Here is a 19,411-nt window from a genome sequence, read left to right on the forward strand (position 1 = left end):
CTTAAAGCTAGCCGGTCACTCTACTAAGAAGAAGATAACTGCTTATCTTGCGGCACTGCTGGTGGACAATGCTGTGTAAAGATGTTGTAGAATTTGTTTCAGCCTGTCCTTTGTGTGCGCGTAATAAGACCCCTAAAAAGCTTCCGGCTGGGCGACTACTACCTCTACGTCTTTGCAACACATATCTATGGGCGTCATCACCGACCTGCCGGTGTCTTCTGGTTGATCCATCATCTGGGTAGTACCCTGTTTTCCCGAAAATAAGACACTGTCTTATATTTTTTTGCCCTGAAAAAAGCACTAGGTCTTATTTTCAGGGGGTGTCTTATTCTCAAGAAGACATGGTTGTGGGTACGTTTATCCCCCACAAAAAGCAAACCCCTCCCTTCCCAGGATCATCATACTTACCAGTCCCGGGCGTCTGTGTGTCTCCCAGATCTCCCTGTGATCTCCCAGCAGGTGTGCTGCACACCGTCCTCCTCTACATCTGGTTGACACTCGTATAGATCATATCACACTCACACACACTCATACAGAGACACACACACATCAGATTCCACATCATTCCTCCCTGTGATCTCCCAGCAGCTGTGCTCCCCTACATCTGGCTGACACTCGCATACATCAGATCTCACACACACATGCACTCACATCACATGCCACATCATTCCTCCCTGTGATCTCCCAGCAGCTGTGCTCAACTGCATCTGACTGACACACACACACACACATCAGAACACAGTTACACATCAGATCACTCAGTCACACATCCGATCGCATACACTCACAAAATCGCGCATACCTGTACAATCGCGAGCACACACTCACAACATCCGGAGATACTACGTGCTTCCAGTCATGTGATCCTCCGGCAGGTCCTGGAAGCTCCCTGCACAGCGTCGCAGGTCCTTACGCCACCGAGAAGCAAGCAATATCGCTGGATGTGTGTGTGTGTGTGTGTGTGTGTGTGTGTGTTCGGCCGCAGGACCATGATGCGCTCACCTGCTCCCGGTCGGCGTTTGGTGAGTATGATCGCGGGGCCTTCTATCTTCTTTCTTCTGTCCTTTGGGGGTGCCCGCTGTCTATAATGAAGTGTCCTGCAGTGTCTTTAACTTTTTTACCGCTGCATGACACATCATTATTGGCCGTGGCTAGGTCTTATTTTCGAGTTATGTCTTATATTTAAGCATCCCTGAAAACTCCTGTTAGGTCTTATTTATGGGGAAACACAGCAGTAGACAGGTTCTCTAAAATAGCCTACTTCACGCCGTTGTCCGGTCTTCCTTCTGCTTCTATGTTCACCGAGCACATCTGCTTGCACGGCCTAAAGGGTACTTTACATGCTGCAATATCGGTAACGATATCGGTAGTGAGCTTACCCGCCTCTGTCGGCTGTGCGTCATGGGCAAATTGCTGCCCTTGGCGCACAACATCGATAACACCCGTCACATGGACTTACCTTCCCTGCGACGTCGTTCTGGCCGGCGATCCGCCTCTTTTCTAAGGGGGCGGTTCGTGTGGCGTCACAGCGACGTCACACGGCAGCCGTCCAATAGCAGACGAGGGATGGAGATGAGCGGCCGGAACATGCCGCCCACCTCCTTCCTTTCTCATTGCCGGTGGACGCAGGTAAGGAGATGTTCGTCGTTCCTGCGGTGTCACACATAGCGATGTGTGCTGCCGCAGGAACAACGAACAACATCGTACCTGCAGCAGCAATGATATTTGGAAAAGGAGCGACATGTCAACGAGCAACGATTTTTCACGTTTTTGCGCTCGTTGATCGTTGCTCCTTGGTGTCACACGCTGCGATGTCGCTAACGGCGCCGGATGTGCGTCACTAACAACGTGACCCCGACGATATATCATTAGCGATGTTGCAGCATGTAAACCACCCTTTACTCTCCACATTGTGTCAGATAGAGGCGTCCAAGTCACATCTCAGTTCTGACAAATTTCCTGTGGTACTTTATTAATGAACACCACAGCGATTGGGTCAATTGGGTACCATGGGCGGAGTGCTCCTATAATAATCATGTGAGTAATCCAGTAACTCTCCATTCCTCATCGTATATGAACAGCAGCCCAAGAACACTCTCCCTGTGGTTATCACCTCCGGCAATCCTGCCTCCGATGTTCTTGTCAAGGGGTTCTCCAAAGTCTAGGTGAAGACCAAGGCCTTCCTGGAGCAGTCCTCCAATAGAATGAAAAGCCATGCAGAAAAGAGATGCCTGGATCCTCCTTCGTTCTGTCCTAGAGTCAAGGTGTGGCTCTCTTCAAGATATGTCAGTTTCAAAATACCTTCTTTCAAGTTGGGTCCCCGCTTTATTGGTCCCTTCTAGGTGCTTCAAAAGATCAACACTGTGTTCTATAAGCTGAAGCTTTTAGCCTCCTTGCGGAATTCCAACTCCTTTCAGAATCCCAACTCCTTTCATGTGTTCTTCCTCAAGCCTGTCGTCCTGAGCCTCTACTTCAAAAATCCTGGTACCCTGCCTTCACCGGTAAGTGTGGAAGGTATCTTTGAGGCAAAAGGCATCCTTGCCATGAAAAAAGTGAAAGGTAAAACTTTCTTTTTGGTTGACTGAGTGGGGTTTGGTGGAGAACAGTAATGCCCATCTTCTGCTGAAAAAGATTCCTTTCAGGCCTGGAAAAGGGGGGGGGGGGCGTTGGCTTAAATTTCCCCGGTCCCTGCCACCGTTTCCCAGGGCCTGCACATGCCATGCAGGTCTCCTGGGAGCACGCTTAGGGCATTGGCACACCTATTATTAAAGGGCCAGTGTGCCCCAACCCGGAAGTGTCTCCTAGCCTATGGCTGAGAGGCATTAGGTATTTAAGGCATCCTCCCCTTAGGGGAGGTGTGGCGCCCCTGAGGCTTCAGTCACCATAGAGGTACTGCACCTCAGCCAGAGGTGTGGTATCCCATCCTGGGTAAGGAGGAGGTCAATGCCGGTTCATGCAAAAGCACAGCCCACTCACTTAGCAACACATCACCAAACATTGTGAGGGCATGATTATACCTGAACCAGACTGGGGGGTGGGGACAGCTGATTGGGAACAGAGGTGTCGTGTAGAGGAAGTTAGAACAGTCTAGAGATCAAGTCAGGTGAGGAGCAGTGGAGGAGCTAAGACCCATGGTTTGGAGTTGGTACCACTCGGCCCAGGCTCAAACAGAAGGGTCCCAGAGACCACGAGAATTACTACGCTAGCCCGTGGCCTTGTTCTACACATAATCAAGTGGAGGGACATGGTCGCAAATCAGGGACTGGTTCCTAGGCTAGCGGAGATTAAACCCACGGGCTCCCTAGTAAAACCAGTGACTGAGGTGACGTCAAGCACCACAGCTACCACCGCACACGAATTCGCTGGAAGGTGACCCAAAAAGGACCAAAGGGATAGCGCTTCACGCGGCCTGACAGCGTTCATGAGCACTGGAACAGGGTTCAGTGAGAGAGTACGCACAGCTGGAGGGAGAAGCCAGCGCAGAAGTCGGCCAGGGAAAGAATACATAAAGAAAAGTGCACTGGCCACAACCTCCAAACTATCCGGGAGGCTACAGTGAGTAAACACCTATTGACTGCACCCCTGAGTCGCTCCATTATTCGCCTGCGCCCGCCATAATAGACTACTACTACCACCCCCACCTGCCCTGGGGCCCAGCTCTACCTGTGGAGAGCTACACCATCCAAGCTGCGTCACCATCAGCCCCAGAGGTTCCCCAATCCTGAAGCGGCGGCACCTATATTGCCGCATACCACAGGTGACGTCACAAATCAACCATCATCCCGTATATCTTTATTAAATGACACCGCCAGGGTCACAGAACCGGGCCATGCCACCACGTTGCCCGATCAGCAGCAGAACCGCAGCTTGGTGACGAGTCACCCACGGCCCCAGTGGGCACGTCAGAGGTACTTGGGCAACGTGTTCTAGCCTCAGAGACATATTGCTAGTTGCCAAGTCCTATTCCGTTTGCGGAGTCTTATGCTCTGTGAGTGAACACGTGTCCTAGTATTCGCTGTGCCTGGCGACCCTGCTACATCTATCTATATAAGCTATGCCTACCGTACATACTACATTCATCTATACTAGCTGTGCCTGCTGGAGCAGCAGTGACGGTCAGTATCTCATTGAGGAAGAGATTGTCCATCAATGGGAACAACAAGACTAGATCCTGATCTACTTGCAGTCAGTGGACACCTGCTTGCAAGCCTTCCGCCCAGCACAAACCTATCCTCACCATCAGAGGCTCTAGTGAAGATGAGGTAGTCACTTAGGTACGCCCTGTGACGACATGGACTCTCATGGGTTAAAGTTTCTTAACATTCAGCCAGACTATTGTTCTTATGTGTGCTAAGTCATGTTTGCTTAGCTATTGCTCTCCAGACTTTTCCAGTAATCATTGTATTGTAGTTGTGTATTGATAATGTAATTACCTTAGTAGCCATTGTCTAGTCGGTGACTTGCCGACTCCATGTAGATATACTGAGTCTTTCTATGCACATCATTTAAATGAACATTATCCATGCAGCTTGAAATTCATCCAATGGGAGAAGCAATCTTGTCCAACCAATCGATGAGGACGCAGTGTATCCAAGTGGAAGGCTGTGGCTATAAAAGTGATTTCTTTAAGCCACCAGGTGGTTGTTGATGGATGCTGATGGATCCAGTCTAAGCTCTTTGGAGCTGACTAGAGGATCAGGATATCTTATGGCTTCAATCTAGGGACTCCGGTTCCGGTTGGAGACCATATCCACAGCCTAGGGATTTCGACTCCGGCTGCCAGGATTGTAACATCATACCAGGACTACCTAAGGAGGACACTCAGGTTGGGACAGTTCAGTCACCTGTTACAGACTTTGCAGACCTCACACAGCTTCCTAAATCTGGCATTATTCCTTTCTCGGTGGGTGCCCGCCAAAAGCGGGGTGCTGCTGGATTGGAGTAAATAGCCCTGGAACCTCTGAGGCATGGACATTCTAAATCCCTGGTGAGCCAGCGGAAGGGTGAGACTCTGTTGCCTGTTACATTTGTGTGTTTTGCTGGTTATGTGTTATGTGCCGTTAATTGTTTGGGGATCCAATAAAGTCTAATTATTGTGGTTCCCTCATCCTGTGTTGTCTGAGTAGTGTTACGCCCACGGTTAAGGAGGCCGGCGTTCAGTTGGGATGAGCCCTGAGCCACGCTGTCTTTCTAAAGGCGGCGGGTTTTAGTGGACGAGAGCACCCACTGAGCCCAGTGTCCACACGCCCCTCCTGGTTGAGCCAGTGGGTCAACTCATGCTTTCAAACGCAAACATAACATAGCTAAAGAAATTACAAGGTATACAAATTGTAATTATTTACTCCAACAAAAACCGTTTACAATTTAGCAGTAGACCTCAGAGCAGGAACCAGTAGACCATGTTCATTTTGCCTCCCATATATTGGAATAATAACCAAATAATATTTTGTAAGATAAAATTATACCAAACTGCTTCTCTGTGAGTGGAAAAATGGAGGGTTCCACAATGGTTGTAGCTGAAAGATTATAAAGAGAAATTGCTTCATAATCCAATCCAGCAAAATCCCAGAGCCAAATGTCCTCGATGCTTCTCAGCTTTGCCGTGTACCCAGACACTGTCACTAACCACGTTTGTCATTGCCACAGGGAAGAACCCACATAAACATTTACGGTTTGCGTGTCTCGTGGAGCACAAGCTGGCCACTAGGTGTTGGGCACTAAAATGGCAGATTTGCAATGTTCACTCTACAACATCTACTCCATGCTAATTTCCAGACACTGCCTGTAGGGTCAAAATATGCATTTACACTAAAGAAGAATACGGTAAATGCTATTTACTGACTATATGTTGTGGTATCACTATTTGTTTTAAGAGCATCCAAAAGCAATGTTTGATCACTTCTAAATCTTTTACATTTTTGGTGAATTTCAGTTTTTGTTTAAATAAATGCAAAACAAATCAACCTAACATTACAGCTAAGATAAAGTAGAATATGCCACAGAAAAAAAATCTCAGACACTGGGATCAGATTCAGCATTACAAAGGTGTTATCATGTAAAGTGACAGATGTCAGATTGGAGAAATGGGGCCTGGATAGGAGCAGAAAACTGGCTGCAGTGGAAAGCCATGAAATAAGAGCGGCTTTGGCAGTTGTGTAACTAGAGTTCGATGGGCCCCGATGCAAAATTCGGACCGGAGTCCTACGTCCACTCAGGGTACAGGGTAATTACGCTGACACTTGTCTCTTTCCCTCAGCGCCAATCTTTCCCATACTCTGATATCCTGACAAAATATCCGATATTATAATGCATCTCATAGTCCTTCCTATCATATAATACACTCCCCATAGTCCTCCATATATTATAATACACTCCCCATAGGCCTCCATATAGTATAATGCACCCCATATTCCTAAATATAGTGTTATGTAGCCCCCATATTGTATTAGGCGCCACCATATAGTAGCATACAACTTCGATCGTGTTTAATGCACCCCCATAGTCCTCTGGCCACTGTGATTAAATACATATTCACTTCTCCTTGTTCCCCCGCTACTGTGGTCTCCTCAGCGTGTGTCCAATCTTCTGCCACTCTGCACATCTCAGCACAGTGTGCAGTAGTGATGTCATTGCGCTCTAGTGTGCTGACACATCAGAGCGCAGACACAGTGGGTGTTTGCACCGAGCCCCACAGCGGTTGTGTGGCCTGCCGCTATTGGCTGAGATCCCTGGGCCGCCTAAATACCTGCGACCGCAATCGTTCCGTCCCTGGGCTTTGGTTCTAACTACTATAGAGAAAAAACGTGACTGTAGACAAGAACACATCTACTAAAATGACCGCGCTCCCCCCCGACAGCCTTCACCGTCAGTGATTTAGTAACTAGAGGTGACACATCTGGAGTAATTACAGTATGTGGCTCGGGGGCTCTCAGCAATCCAAACTATTGTAGGGGCCAATATCTTCTGTCAGATGAGTTTCCTGAATAAATATTAGACATTTACTTTCTGCCTCTCGGACTCCACAATGGACGGCTCCAGTACAAGTTCTTATATAATTTGTACAATTCAGAGAAAATATCTTTCAGGATCTTGAAGGTAAAAATATCAGAACTTTGTGTTAATTACTTTCCTTTTTTTCTAATTAAATCTTGGAAATCATGTGGGTGGGCTGCCCGGCCTTCATGTACCCACTGTGGGATAATCCTAACCTCCCTCATATGTTACAGTTACCCTGTGCCCAACTTTGGATATAAACGCCCCTATCAGCACATTCATCAGAAGGGAGAGAAGGAAGATCCATCAATAAGATGCCGGGATTCTAGGAAGATGGATTCATTGCTCTCAGTGGGAGAAACAATAACAATCTTGTAGTTATGATACTTATTAGGACCTGCCGAATCACATTTGTGAGAAACGGTGTGCCATCGTCCTCACCCCACTGCCTCTCCTCACCTGCCCCCACTTTTGATGTATCTGCTCTGCGTTCACAAATAAACTGTGGATACTGAAGTACGGTGATCGCTACCTTTCTTTCTCTGGATGGATTATACTTATTAAATGGTGAATAAAAATAAAATAAATGATGTTACAAAGCAAGCTTTCCAGACTACGGAGGCCTCTTCATCAACTACAAGATTATTATTGGTTTCTCCCACTGAGAGCAATCAATCTTTATTCACCTGGCGAACACGGCACCAAACTAAGAATCTAGGACGTCACCAGCATCATTACCCTCCGCTTTCTCTTAGGGGTCCACCATACAGATTAGATTCTTCGTCCCATGATTTTCTAAGTTGTCTGCACATTCTATGTACGCTGTCATTTGGCTTTACAGATTAGAGATCTAGTTAGTAAAGGGTCAACATCTTCTAATTTCAGGGGATAGGGTGGATCCTACCTGTAAGATCTGGCTCCAATAGAAGGGCGTCCAATGCCCAAAATAATGGGGACAGTTTTGGGCGGAGGCGCATGTGGTGGTCTAGCAGCAGAATGGTGACCATTTTCTATGGCCGGACTACAACCCTGATAAAGCAGCCACAGCCGGTGACTGAGAAGAATCTGTCAAATAGGAATAACGTTTGGAACACCATTCTAAGTCCGAACTGGGTGCAAAAACCTAAAAAAAAACCCATCACTATGGGGAGATAAGGTATGCACACCAGTGACTATGTAAGGGGAATACATGAAATAGCAGAAACTGCTATCGGACTTAGAATGGAGTTCCAAACGTTATTCCTATTTGTTAGTATTTTTTCGTTTGTGAACCCTCCCCAACCACACCTATTGCCAATCCATATCATACGCATAAATAGCCTGGGTCTCAGCTTCCCATACACGGTAAGTTTTTTTAACTGCATGAGAAGACACACACAAGCTAGGGACCCCAACGTAGAGAAATACTTTGGCGTAGTGTTGGGGCTCTATTGCATTGATCAATTCAGTAGCTAAATTTCTCTTGATTCATATGTTCATGGCAGTAATGCAGATTCCATTTTTCACATTTTCACTCTTGCACAGAGCTATTGGATTTTTCAAGTCAGTATTCACACAGCAGTTTCTGCTATTTCATGTATTCCCCTTACATAGTCACTGGTGTGCATACCTTATCTCCCCATAATAATACCATTGAGAAGAATCTGTGACTTCTCTGCATTTAGTGGTCATTACTCACCTGGGCGATTATCTGTAGGAATCTCCTCTTTACTCCGCTCATCACCCCTCACATATGTCTCTGTAGTATTAATATGGGGCAGATCTTCCCCCTGAAAGAAATATTGTAAAAAGTCACAAACAGAGGAGAAGTCCCACCTATGATCAGCTCTAATCCTGCCATCTCCACCGCTCTCATTGCACAAGTATAACACATATAATACTGGAGGATAAAACAAGACTGAGCACAAGACCTTCACAGCCGTCTACACATCATAGGGAGATTTCATGGCCCCTTCTCTCCATCTACCTGATGATCCTGAGGAACATCGGGATCTTCTGGTTTACAGTCCTGTGGGAGAAGAGGACGGGGACATCTCTCTGGTGTTGTCCTCTTACTGGATAGAACTGGAGGAGACACATACAGGGACTGAATTCATTCCTTACATACAGATAATTATAGGCCGTGTGTATTTAGTCCTGTCTATTACCTGGTGATGTGAGGGGCTGGGAAACCTCCATCATGACGTCCTTGTACAGATCTTTGTGTCCTTCTAAATACTCCCACTCCTCCATGGAGAAATAGACGGTGACGTCCTGACACCTTATAGGAACCTGACACATACAATGATACCGTCACCCCCGATCCCTTCATAGCGTTACTGTATAATGTCCCAGCATTCCCAGCAGTGTCACCTCTCCAGTCAGCAGCTCAATCATCTTGTAGGTGAGTTCTAGGATCTTCTGGTCATTGATGTCCTCATGTATCGGGGGGTGAGGTGGAGGACCCGTGATTGGGCTCAGGGGTCTTCCCCATCCCTCAGACACAGGGGCCTGACAGCGCTCACTAGAGGTCTTCTTCACTACTGTGTAATCCTGGTTATGGAGAGACACAGTAATAAATCTCACTACAGACATTTCCTCACCTCTCCAGTTCTTTCCATCTGTTATTCCCATAGATAAGAATGATGTAATGTGACGTCATCAGAATCTCTCACCTCTCCAGTAAGCCGGAAGAGGATCTCTAGGGTGAGGTGTAATATCCTCTCCGCCATCTTGTCCCTGTCCATATCCATCCTTGATGGGTCAATCAGGAGAATTCTCTTATATAGAATATCTCCACTGAGAGGATCCGATATTGTAGGGACCTGAATGGGGAGAAGATGACGATGTAACATCATAAAGAATCCTGTACAGTAATATAATTACTGGAGACTTTATATCCGATCACTGGCTGCAGAAATAACGCTAACAAAGTATGGTATGAAGAAGACAATGACGACGACAATTCATGGTTTTGGGCTGTGGGAAACGAAATGAAAATTCTTCAACCAATAATATTGAGAAGCGGCTTTTACTCCACATGTATGGCACGTGACTAATTTATTAGTATTCATCTGTTGGGTTTTTGTATGTTTGTGGGGTTTTAGATTTCCTGATTTTTTTGGCCGATTCTTAAACTACAATTATTTTAATAGTTACTGTGGAAAATTGGTACTGAAAAAAATTTGGATGTGTGGATGGACGAACAAAACCAACGAGGGCCAGGAAGCTGCTGCCAAGGCAGATAACATAATAGGATGCAGTGAACGAGGCACAGATTTTGCCTCTATACAAGGCACTAGTGCAGCCACACTTACAATATTCTGCACAATTTTGGGCACCAGTGAATGAGGAGGACATAACTGAACTAGAGCGGGTGCAAAGAAGAGCGAACATTAACCCCTTCACGACCGCGGGCAGTAAAATTACGTCCTATTTTAACGTGACTTAACGACCAGGGACGTAATTTTACGGCCTAAAGTTTATTTGGAGTGCCGTGGCCATAGCAACGGCTTTCAAATGATGTCCCCTGCTGTTTCTTACAGCAGGGGACCTTTGCTTGACCCCAGGGGGGTGGCATCGCCAACCCCCATCGACGATCGATGTGATTGGCTGTTCAAATCTGAACCGCCAACCACATCGTTTGCACTAAGTTCAGCAAAAATAATGCCTGAATTAGTGCGATACTGGGAGATCCGGCTATGAGGGGCTGAATCAGCTTCACCACATCATAGCCGGAGCTCTAACATGTCGCCCACAGCCCCTGCAGCACTGATTGCAGCGATCGTGCTATGACGCGCAATCGCTCCAATCAGTGTGCAGTGGGGCGGTCTGATCTGCAGGTGGCCGCCCTCCCCAGGCCTCTGCTGGTCTGGGGAGCCTCCCCCAACATGTCTGCAGCGTGCACTGGCTGGTACTTGTGGTACCACGCAATCGCTGCTGCTGCCGCTGTTGAGGTCACCGCTCCTGCTGCACGTGAGTACTGTGCTCACCTTGCAGCACGTGCGCGCTCCCGTGACGCCCCCTGCGCGCTCCCGTGACGCCCCCTGCCCGTGCCCCCCTGCGATCTGCTCCCCCCGCGATCTGACTGCCTCCCCCATTATCTCTATTCTGCTTCTGCAGCTCCTTCTCCGGTATCCCACTCCCCCTCTGCTCTCCCCCACTCCCCCTCTGCTCTCCCCCACTCCCCCTCTGCTCTCCCCCACTCCCCCTCTGCTCTCCCCCACTCCCCCTCTGCTCTCCCCCGACGTCCTCTTACCTGTCTTCACCGGGTCGCCCGAGGTCTTCCCTGGCCCGATCACATTTGCCTCCATCGCTGGGTCCTTCCTGGGTATTCTGCAGAGCTGTCCAATGTCCTGCCTGCTGCTCCTGTAAAACCGTCCATCTCGCTTGCCTTCTGTTCCTCCTGCAGTTCTTCTGGTCAGTGATCCTCCTGCTAATCCTTTGGGTACTGTGAGTATAAGTTTTGTTTTTTTTTTTTCTTTCTGTATCCCCTGTCCATTTTTACACCTCATCCGTCCGTGCGTCCCGAGCGCTGATCAAGGATGCAGATAACGTATCTGCATCCGTGATCCGTTTTCAGCGGGACTTTTTTTTTCTCGTATCCCGACCCTTTTTGTATCGCATCCGTCTGTGCGTCCCGCCGAGCGCTGATCAGGGATGCACATTACGTATCTGCATCCATGGTCAGTTTTTGGCGTGACTTTTTTTCCCTATCCCCGACGCTTTTTGTATTGCATCTGTCCGTGAGTCCTGCAGCAGCCGATCAGTGCACTGCGTCTGAGTTTGAAAAGTCAAATGGTGTTCCTTCTCTTCTGAGCCCCGCCATGTGCCCAAACAATTACTTTCCACCACATATGAGGTATCTGCGTACTCAGGAAAAATTGCACAATACGTTTTATGGTGCAGTTTTTCCTGGTACCGTTGTAAAAAAAAAAAAAAAAAAAAAGCTACCCAATAGATGCAAAAATTTTGTGGTAAAAAAAAAAAAATAATAATTTTCACGGTTCAACGTTATCAACTTCTGTGGAGCCCCTGGGGGTAGAAAAGGCTCACCAAACATCTAGATAAATTCCTTGAGGGGTTTAGTTCCAAAATGGGGTTATTTGTGGGGGAGCTCCACTGTTTAGGCACCATAGGGGGTCTCCAAACCTGACATGGCGTCCGCTAATGATTCCAACCAATTTTGCTGTCAAATGGTGCTCCTTCTCTTCTGAGCCCCGCCATGCGCCCAAACAATTACTTTCCACCACATATGAGGTATCGTCGTACTCAGGAAAAAATGCACAGTAAATTTCATAGTGCATTTTTTCCCGATACCCTTGTGAAAAAAAAGCTACCTGGTTCAAGTAACAGTTTTGTGGTGAAAAAAAAAAAATTGTATTCATGGCTCAACATTATGAACGTCTGTGGACCCCTTGGGGCTCGCTAAACATCTAGATAAACTCCTTGAGGGGTCTCGTTCCAAAATGGGGTCACTTGTGGGGGAGCTCCACTGTTTAGGCACCATAGGGGGTTTCCAAACGTGACATGGCGTCAGCTAATGATTCCAACCAATTTTGATGTCAAATGGTGCTCCTTCTCTTCGGAGCCCCGCCATGCGCCCAAACAATTACTTTCCACCACATATGAGGTATTGTCGTACTCAGGAAAAAATGCACTATAAATTTCATGGTGCATTTTTTCCTGATACCCTTGTGAAAAAAAAAAGCTACCTAGTTTCTAGTTTCCAAAATGGGGTCACTTGTGGGGGAGCTCCATTGTTTAGGCACCTCAGGGGGTCTTCAAACCCGTCATGGCGTCCGCTAATGAGTGCAGCTAATTTTGCACTCAAAAATTCAAATGGCGCTCCTTGCCTTCCGAGCCCTGCCGTATGCCCAAACATTTGATTTCCACCACATATGAGGTATCTGCGTACTCAGGAGAAAATGCACAATACATTTTATGGTGCAGTTTTTCCTGGTACCGTTGTAAAAAAAAAAAAAAAAAAAAGCTACCCAATAGATGCAAAAATTTTGTGGTAAAAAAAAAAAAATAATAATTTTCACGGTTCAACGTTATCAACTTCTGTGGAGCCCCTGGGGGTAGAAAAGGCTCACCAAACATCTAGATAAATTCCTTGAGGGGTCTAGTTCCAAAATGGGGTTATTTGTGGGGGAGCTCCACTGTTTAGGCACCATAGGGGGTCTCCAAACCTGACATGGCGTCCGCTAATGATTCCAACCAATTTTGCTGTCAAATGGTGCTCCTTCTCTTCTGAGCCCCGCCATGCGCCCAAACAATTACTTTCCACCACATATGAGGTATCGTCGTACTCAGGAAAAAATGCACAGTAAATTTCATAGTGCATTTTTTCCCGATACCCTTGTGAAAAAAAAGCTACCTGGTTCAAGTAACAGTTTTGTGGTGAAAAAAAAAAAATTGTATTCATGGCTCAACATTATGAACGTCTGTGGACCCCTTGGGGCTCGCTAAACATCTAGATAAACTCCTTGAGGGGTCTCGTTCCAAAATGGGGTCACTTGTGGGGGAGCTCCACTGTTTAGGCACCATAGGGGGTTTCCAAACGTGACATGGCGTCAGCTAATGATTCCAACCAATTTTGATGTCAAATGGTGCTCCTTCTCTTCGGAGCCCCGCCATGCGCCCAAACAATTACTTTCCACCACATATGAGGTATTGTCGTACTCAGGAAAAAATGCACTATAAATTTCATGGTGCATTTTTTCCTGATACCCTTGTGAAAAAAAAAAGCTACCTAGTTTCTAGTTTCCAAAATGGGGTCACTTGTGGGGGAGCTCCATTGTTTAGGCACCTCAGGGGGTCTTCAAACCCGTCATGGCGTCCGCTAATGAGTGCAGCTAATTTTGCACTCAAAAATTCAAATGGCGCTCCTTGCCTTCCGAGCCCTGCCGTATGCCCAAACATTTGATTTCCACCACATATGAGGTATCTGCGTACTCAGGAGAAAATGCACAATACATTTTATGGTGCATTTTTTCCAGATACCCTTGTGAAAAAGAAAGCTACCTAGTTGAAGCAACAGTTTTGTGGTAAAAAAAATGTTTTTTTTTCTTTTCACGGCTCAACGTTATAAACTTCTGTGAAGCCCCCAGGGGTTCAAAGTGCTCACCAAACATCTAGAAAAATTATTTGAGGGCTCTAGTTTCCAAAATGGGGTCACTTGTGGGGGAGCTCCATTGTTTAGGCACCTCAGGGGGGTCTTCAAACCCGACATGGCGTCCGCTAAGGAGTCCAGCTAATTTTGTGTTCAAAAATTCAAATGGCGCTCCTTCTCTTTCGATCTCTGCCGTGCGCCCAAACAATTGATTTTTACCACATATGGGGTATCAGCGTACTCAGGAGAAAATGCACAATAAATTGTACGGTGCACTTTCTCTTTTCTCCCTTGTGAAAATGAAAATGTTATGGCTAAATTAACATTTTTGTGTTTAAAAAGTAAAATTTTCATTTTTTCCTTCCACATTGCTTTAGTTCCTGTGAAGCATCTAAAGGGTTAATAAACTTCTTGGATGTGGTTTTGAGCAGTGTGAGGGGTGCAGTTTTTATAATGGGGTCACTTTTGGGTATTTTCTGTCACCTAGGTTTCTCAAAGTCACTCCAAATGTGATCTGGTCCCTAAAAAAATTATTTTGTAAATTTTGTTGGAAAAATGAGAAATTGCTGATGAACTTCCTAACGAAAAAAAAATTTGTTTCAAAAATTGCGCTGATGTAAAGTAGACATGTGGGAAATGTTATTTAGTAACTATTTTGTGTGACATATCTCTCAGATTTATGGGCATAAATTTTCAAAGTTTGAAAATTGCGAAATTTTCAAAATTTTCGCAAAATTTACGACATTTTCACAAATAAAAACGCAAAAAATATCGGCCTAAATTTACCACTGACATGAAGTACAATATGTCACGAAAAAACAATGTCAGAATCGACAGGATCCGTTGAAGCGTTCCAGAGTTATAACCTGTCAAAGTCACACTGGTCAGAATTGCAAAAAATGGCCGGGTCTTTAGGGTGTTTTAGTGGCCGGGGGAGAAGGGGTGAAAGGAATGGAAGGTCTGCAATAGGAGGACAGGTTAGCAAGCTTGGGGTTATTCATTTTGGAAACACAAAGGCTACGGGGCGATTTTATTACAATGTACAAGTATATCAGGGGCATTACTGAGATATTTCTAATGAGCTTTTTACAACTGAGGCCTGCAATGATGACAAGGAGGTTCAGTCATAATCACAGATGGGGATTCTTTACTGTAAGAGCAGTGAGAATATGGACCTCTCTGACACATGATGTGATAATTGTTGATAGACTACAAAAATTCAAGGCGGGCTTGGATGCCTTCCGTAAAAAGTATATTATTGCAGGTTATCAGTACTAGATTTTGTGATGGGACATTGATCCAGGGAACAAATCTGATATTTTTAGAGTCATAAATGAATTTTGCCCCTTGTAAAAGTATTCACACCCCCGGAATGTTTCCACTTATTTTAGCGTCATACCCACAAATCTAAATGCATTTTATTGTGATTTTATGCCATATACTAGCATTAAGTAACAAGTTTTTGTGAAGTGTAAAGTAAATGATAGATGGTTTTCTAAATATTTTAAAAATATAAATCTGAATATTGTGATGTGCATTTGTATTAAGCCCCTTGTAGTATGATGCCCCTGAGTTACCAATTGCCTCCAGAAGTCACATAATTAGTAAATTGAGTCACCTGTATCATTTATTCTCAGTATAACTACAGCTGTTTTGTGAAGGTTTCACAAGTTCTGTTTTTGTTTCAGAACATTAGGGATCAAACAGCATCTTGAAAACCAAGGAACCCACCAGACAGGTCAGGGATAAAGTTGTGGAGAAGAGTAAAGCAGGGTTCAGTTATAAAAAAAAAATAAAAAAAAAAAAATATAATAATAATAATAATAATAATAATAATAATAATAATAATAACAACAATAATAGCAAAAGCTCTGAACAGCTCACTAAGCACTTTTCAATCCATCATCCAAAAATGGCAGGAGCATAGTGTGGAGACACGAGGGTCAGTGGATACATTTGTCCGCTGGCCTGGCTGTCTTCAGAAAGACTGCTCGGACCAGGGCTCATCCTACTGAACGCTCACACTCATTTTTTGTGGGCAGAACACTACTCAGACAACACAGGGTGAGGGAACCACACCTTGGTGAGACGTTATTGGTCACCAACAGGCAAACACATATCGTACATTTCCAGCAAGATCACAAGATGGTACAAGCGACAGTCTCTCCCATCCGTTGGCTCGCGAGGGATTAGAATCTTTGTGACTTCGAGGCTTCCTGGGCCAACTATCCCAGTCAGCAGCAGCTCGCTTTTGATGAGCACCCACTGAGAGGAGATAGCGGCAAGCTTAGAAAGATGACTGAGCACAGCAAGATACAGCATGTAGCCCGGCAACTGAATTGTCCTCACCTGGGTTCTCCAGGTACAATTTTGGGCTCAGCATTGAGCAGTGAAGCACATCTGTGATCTTCCAGCTAAAAATATGGATTTTAGGCTGAAGTCCTGCAAAATGAATGTGGAAAGAGGAGCAAAGCCCTTTTTATACCCTAAGTTCTCACTTCAGAGTATTGTATCTTAAAGGATTGGTGGGAGATGGCTGTTCTCTCATTGGTTCAGTTCAATTCGACTGCATAATATTCCTCTAATTGACATAGTCAAAGAGGCTGATGCAATCCATATTTAACAGGATATAGGTTTCCAGTCAGTCTGATGTTAAACAATGGCTAACTTCTCTTGATTTTGCAATCAAAGAAACAAAAGGTCTGGCCTAATTAAGAACAGTTCACCCCTCACACAAATCTCCAGATGCTCAGTTGTCACATATAGCACAACTGCAAAACGACAAAGACATGGCCGTCCACCTAAACTGACACCCAAGCAAGGAGAGCACTAATTATAGAGAAGCAGCCAAGAGGCCTATGGTCAGTAGAAAAGCAGCAGAGATCCAGAGCTCAGGGGAGAATCTGTCCACAGGACAACTATAAGTCTTAAACTCCACGAATTTAACCTTTATGGAAGAGTGGACATTTTTAAAAGCAAACATAAGAATTGAAAATTGCTTCACAGACGTCTTCATCCAATTTACCTGAGATAGAGCTGTTTTATAAGGTAGAAAGGGCAAAAAATGTCACCTCTAGATGTGTAAAGCTGGTAGACACATCCCCCAAGAGACTGGCAGCAACAACTGTAGTGAAAGGTTTGTCCTGCAAAGTATTCACTCAGGGGGCTGAATACTAATGCACATCACAATTTTCAGAGTTAAATTTCTTAACATATTTAGAAATCCGTGTATAATTTCCTTTATACTTCACAAATGTTTGCTACTTTGTTGTTATCACATAAAACCCCAATAAAATCCACTTGTTTTTGGCTATAATGTGAAAAAATGTGGAAAGGTTCACCGGTGTGAATAGTTTTTCAAGGAACGGTATGTCTACTTTCAAAAAACTATGACATTTTGTCACGAATGTTTTCCAGTCCACAAACGTGCCGCCATGTAGGAAAACATGAGACTTTTGCAGTAAATAGTCAAACACAGGTCACAGGAAAAATACAAAGTGTTTCTACTGTGAGCAAAATTCATCATCCACTTGCTCCATTCTGAAGAATTTGACACAAAAAAACATTAATACGAAAAAACAAAAAAAAAAAAAAAGGGACTTAGATAACACCACAATTGATGAGTTGGATGTAAGTTTTGTGGTGCGGAGCCCGTTATACCGGCAGACGGGATGTGACCGGAGGCAGAAATATTCACAGGAGGGAAAGATTTTACACTTTCTTGATAAATCCTCTATTCCCAGGATGTAACGGCCTCTAATGCCGGGATCACACGACCGGATAAAGAATCATCACAGCTTCATCCAGAAAACTAGGACAAGTCTTTTCTTATTTGTCATCCATATACAATCCGGTATTTACAGCCGCTATTAATAATTTACAAGACCATTTACAGCTTCCTCCATTACAGAACTGCAATGTACCCGTAACACAATGTCTGCTGTATGGTGGAGCTGGTGGGAATCTGATGGTTTGTGCAGACACAGACCTGAATGGACGAGTCTCCTCTGATTTACAGAAGACACTAGAGGATGCTGGGATTATTCTCACACGCAGATTCAGTCAGTGAGAAAGAAATTCCCCATCTGCACTGCCACATCCAATAACAATGGTCTGAGGACGAGACGTTGTGTTATTTTATGGACAGCACTGAAAATACAGTAGTGTGAACGAGGACTAAAAGGAATCATCAAAGCTCTTATCTCTCCTAATCCTGCCATCTCCACCGCTCTCATTACACAAGTATAACACATATAATACTGGAGGATAAAACAAGACTGAGCACAAGACCTTCACAGCCGTCTACACATCATAGGGAGATTTCATGGCCCCTTCTCTCCATCTACCTGATGATCCTGAGGAACATCGGGGTCTTCTTGTTTACAGACCTGTGAGAGAAGAGGACGGGGACATCTCTCTGGTGTTGTCCTCTTACTGGATAGACCTGGAGGAGACACATACAAGGACTGAATTCATTCCTTACATACAGATAATTATAGGCCGTGTGTATTTAGTCCTATTACCTGGTGATGTGAGGAGCTGGGGAACCTCCATCATGACGTCCTTGTACAGATCTTTGTGTCCTTCTAAATACTCCCACTCCTCCATGGAGAAATAGACGGTGACGTCCTGACACCTTATAGGAACCTGACACATACAATGATACCGTCACCCCCGATCCCTTCATAGCGTTACTGTATAATGTCCCAGCATTCCCAGCAGTGTCACCTCTCCAGTTAGCAGCTCAATCATCTTGTAGGTGAGTTCTAGGATCTTCTGGTCATTGATGTTCTCATGTATCGGGGGGTGAGGTGGAGGCCCCGTGATTGGGCTCAGGGGTCTTCCCTCAGACACAGGGGCCTGACAGCGCTCACTAGAGGTCTTCTTCACTACTGTGTAATCCTGGTTATGGAGAGACACAGTAATAAATCTCACTCCAGACATTTCCAGAGTCCTCACCTCTCCAGTTCTGTCCATCTGTTATTCCCATAGATAAGAATGATGTAATGTGACGTCATCAGAATCTCTCACCTCTCCAGTAAGCCGGAAGAGGATCTCTAGGGTGAGGTGTAATATCCTCTCCGCCATCTTGTCCCTGTCCATATCCATCCTTCACGGGGCAATCAGGAGAATTCTCTTCTATAGAAGATCTCCACTGAGAGGATCCGATATTGTAGGGACCTGAATTAGGAAAAGATGATGATGTAACATCATGAAGAATCCGCTGTAATAATACAATTACTGGAGATAATAAGGGGAAACATATGAGGAGAACATTTTGGGGGAACATTATACTGTGTGAGGGCAGAAAGGGGCCGAGGA

General features: G+C 45.3%; 1 protein-coding gene across 1 annotated transcript in view; it reads left to right on the plus strand.

Annotated features, from left to right (window-relative positions):
- Positions 1 to 19,411, plus strand: part of LOC142259340 (uncharacterized) — a 188,247-nt gene that overhangs the window by 44,567 nt on the left and 124,269 nt on the right. Inside the window, 1 exon segment of the mRNA XM_075331804.1 lies at positions 2,343 to 2,559. Coding sequence (XP_075187919.1) covers positions 2,343 to 2,559 — 217 coding nt within the window.

The sequence above is a fragment of the Anomaloglossus baeobatrachus genome (assembly GCF_048569485.1).
Source record: "Anomaloglossus baeobatrachus isolate aAnoBae1 chromosome 5 unlocalized genomic scaffold, aAnoBae1.hap1 SUPER_5_unloc_9, whole genome shotgun sequence".
NCBI lineage: Eukaryota > Metazoa > Chordata > Amphibia > Anura > Aromobatidae > Anomaloglossus > Anomaloglossus baeobatrachus.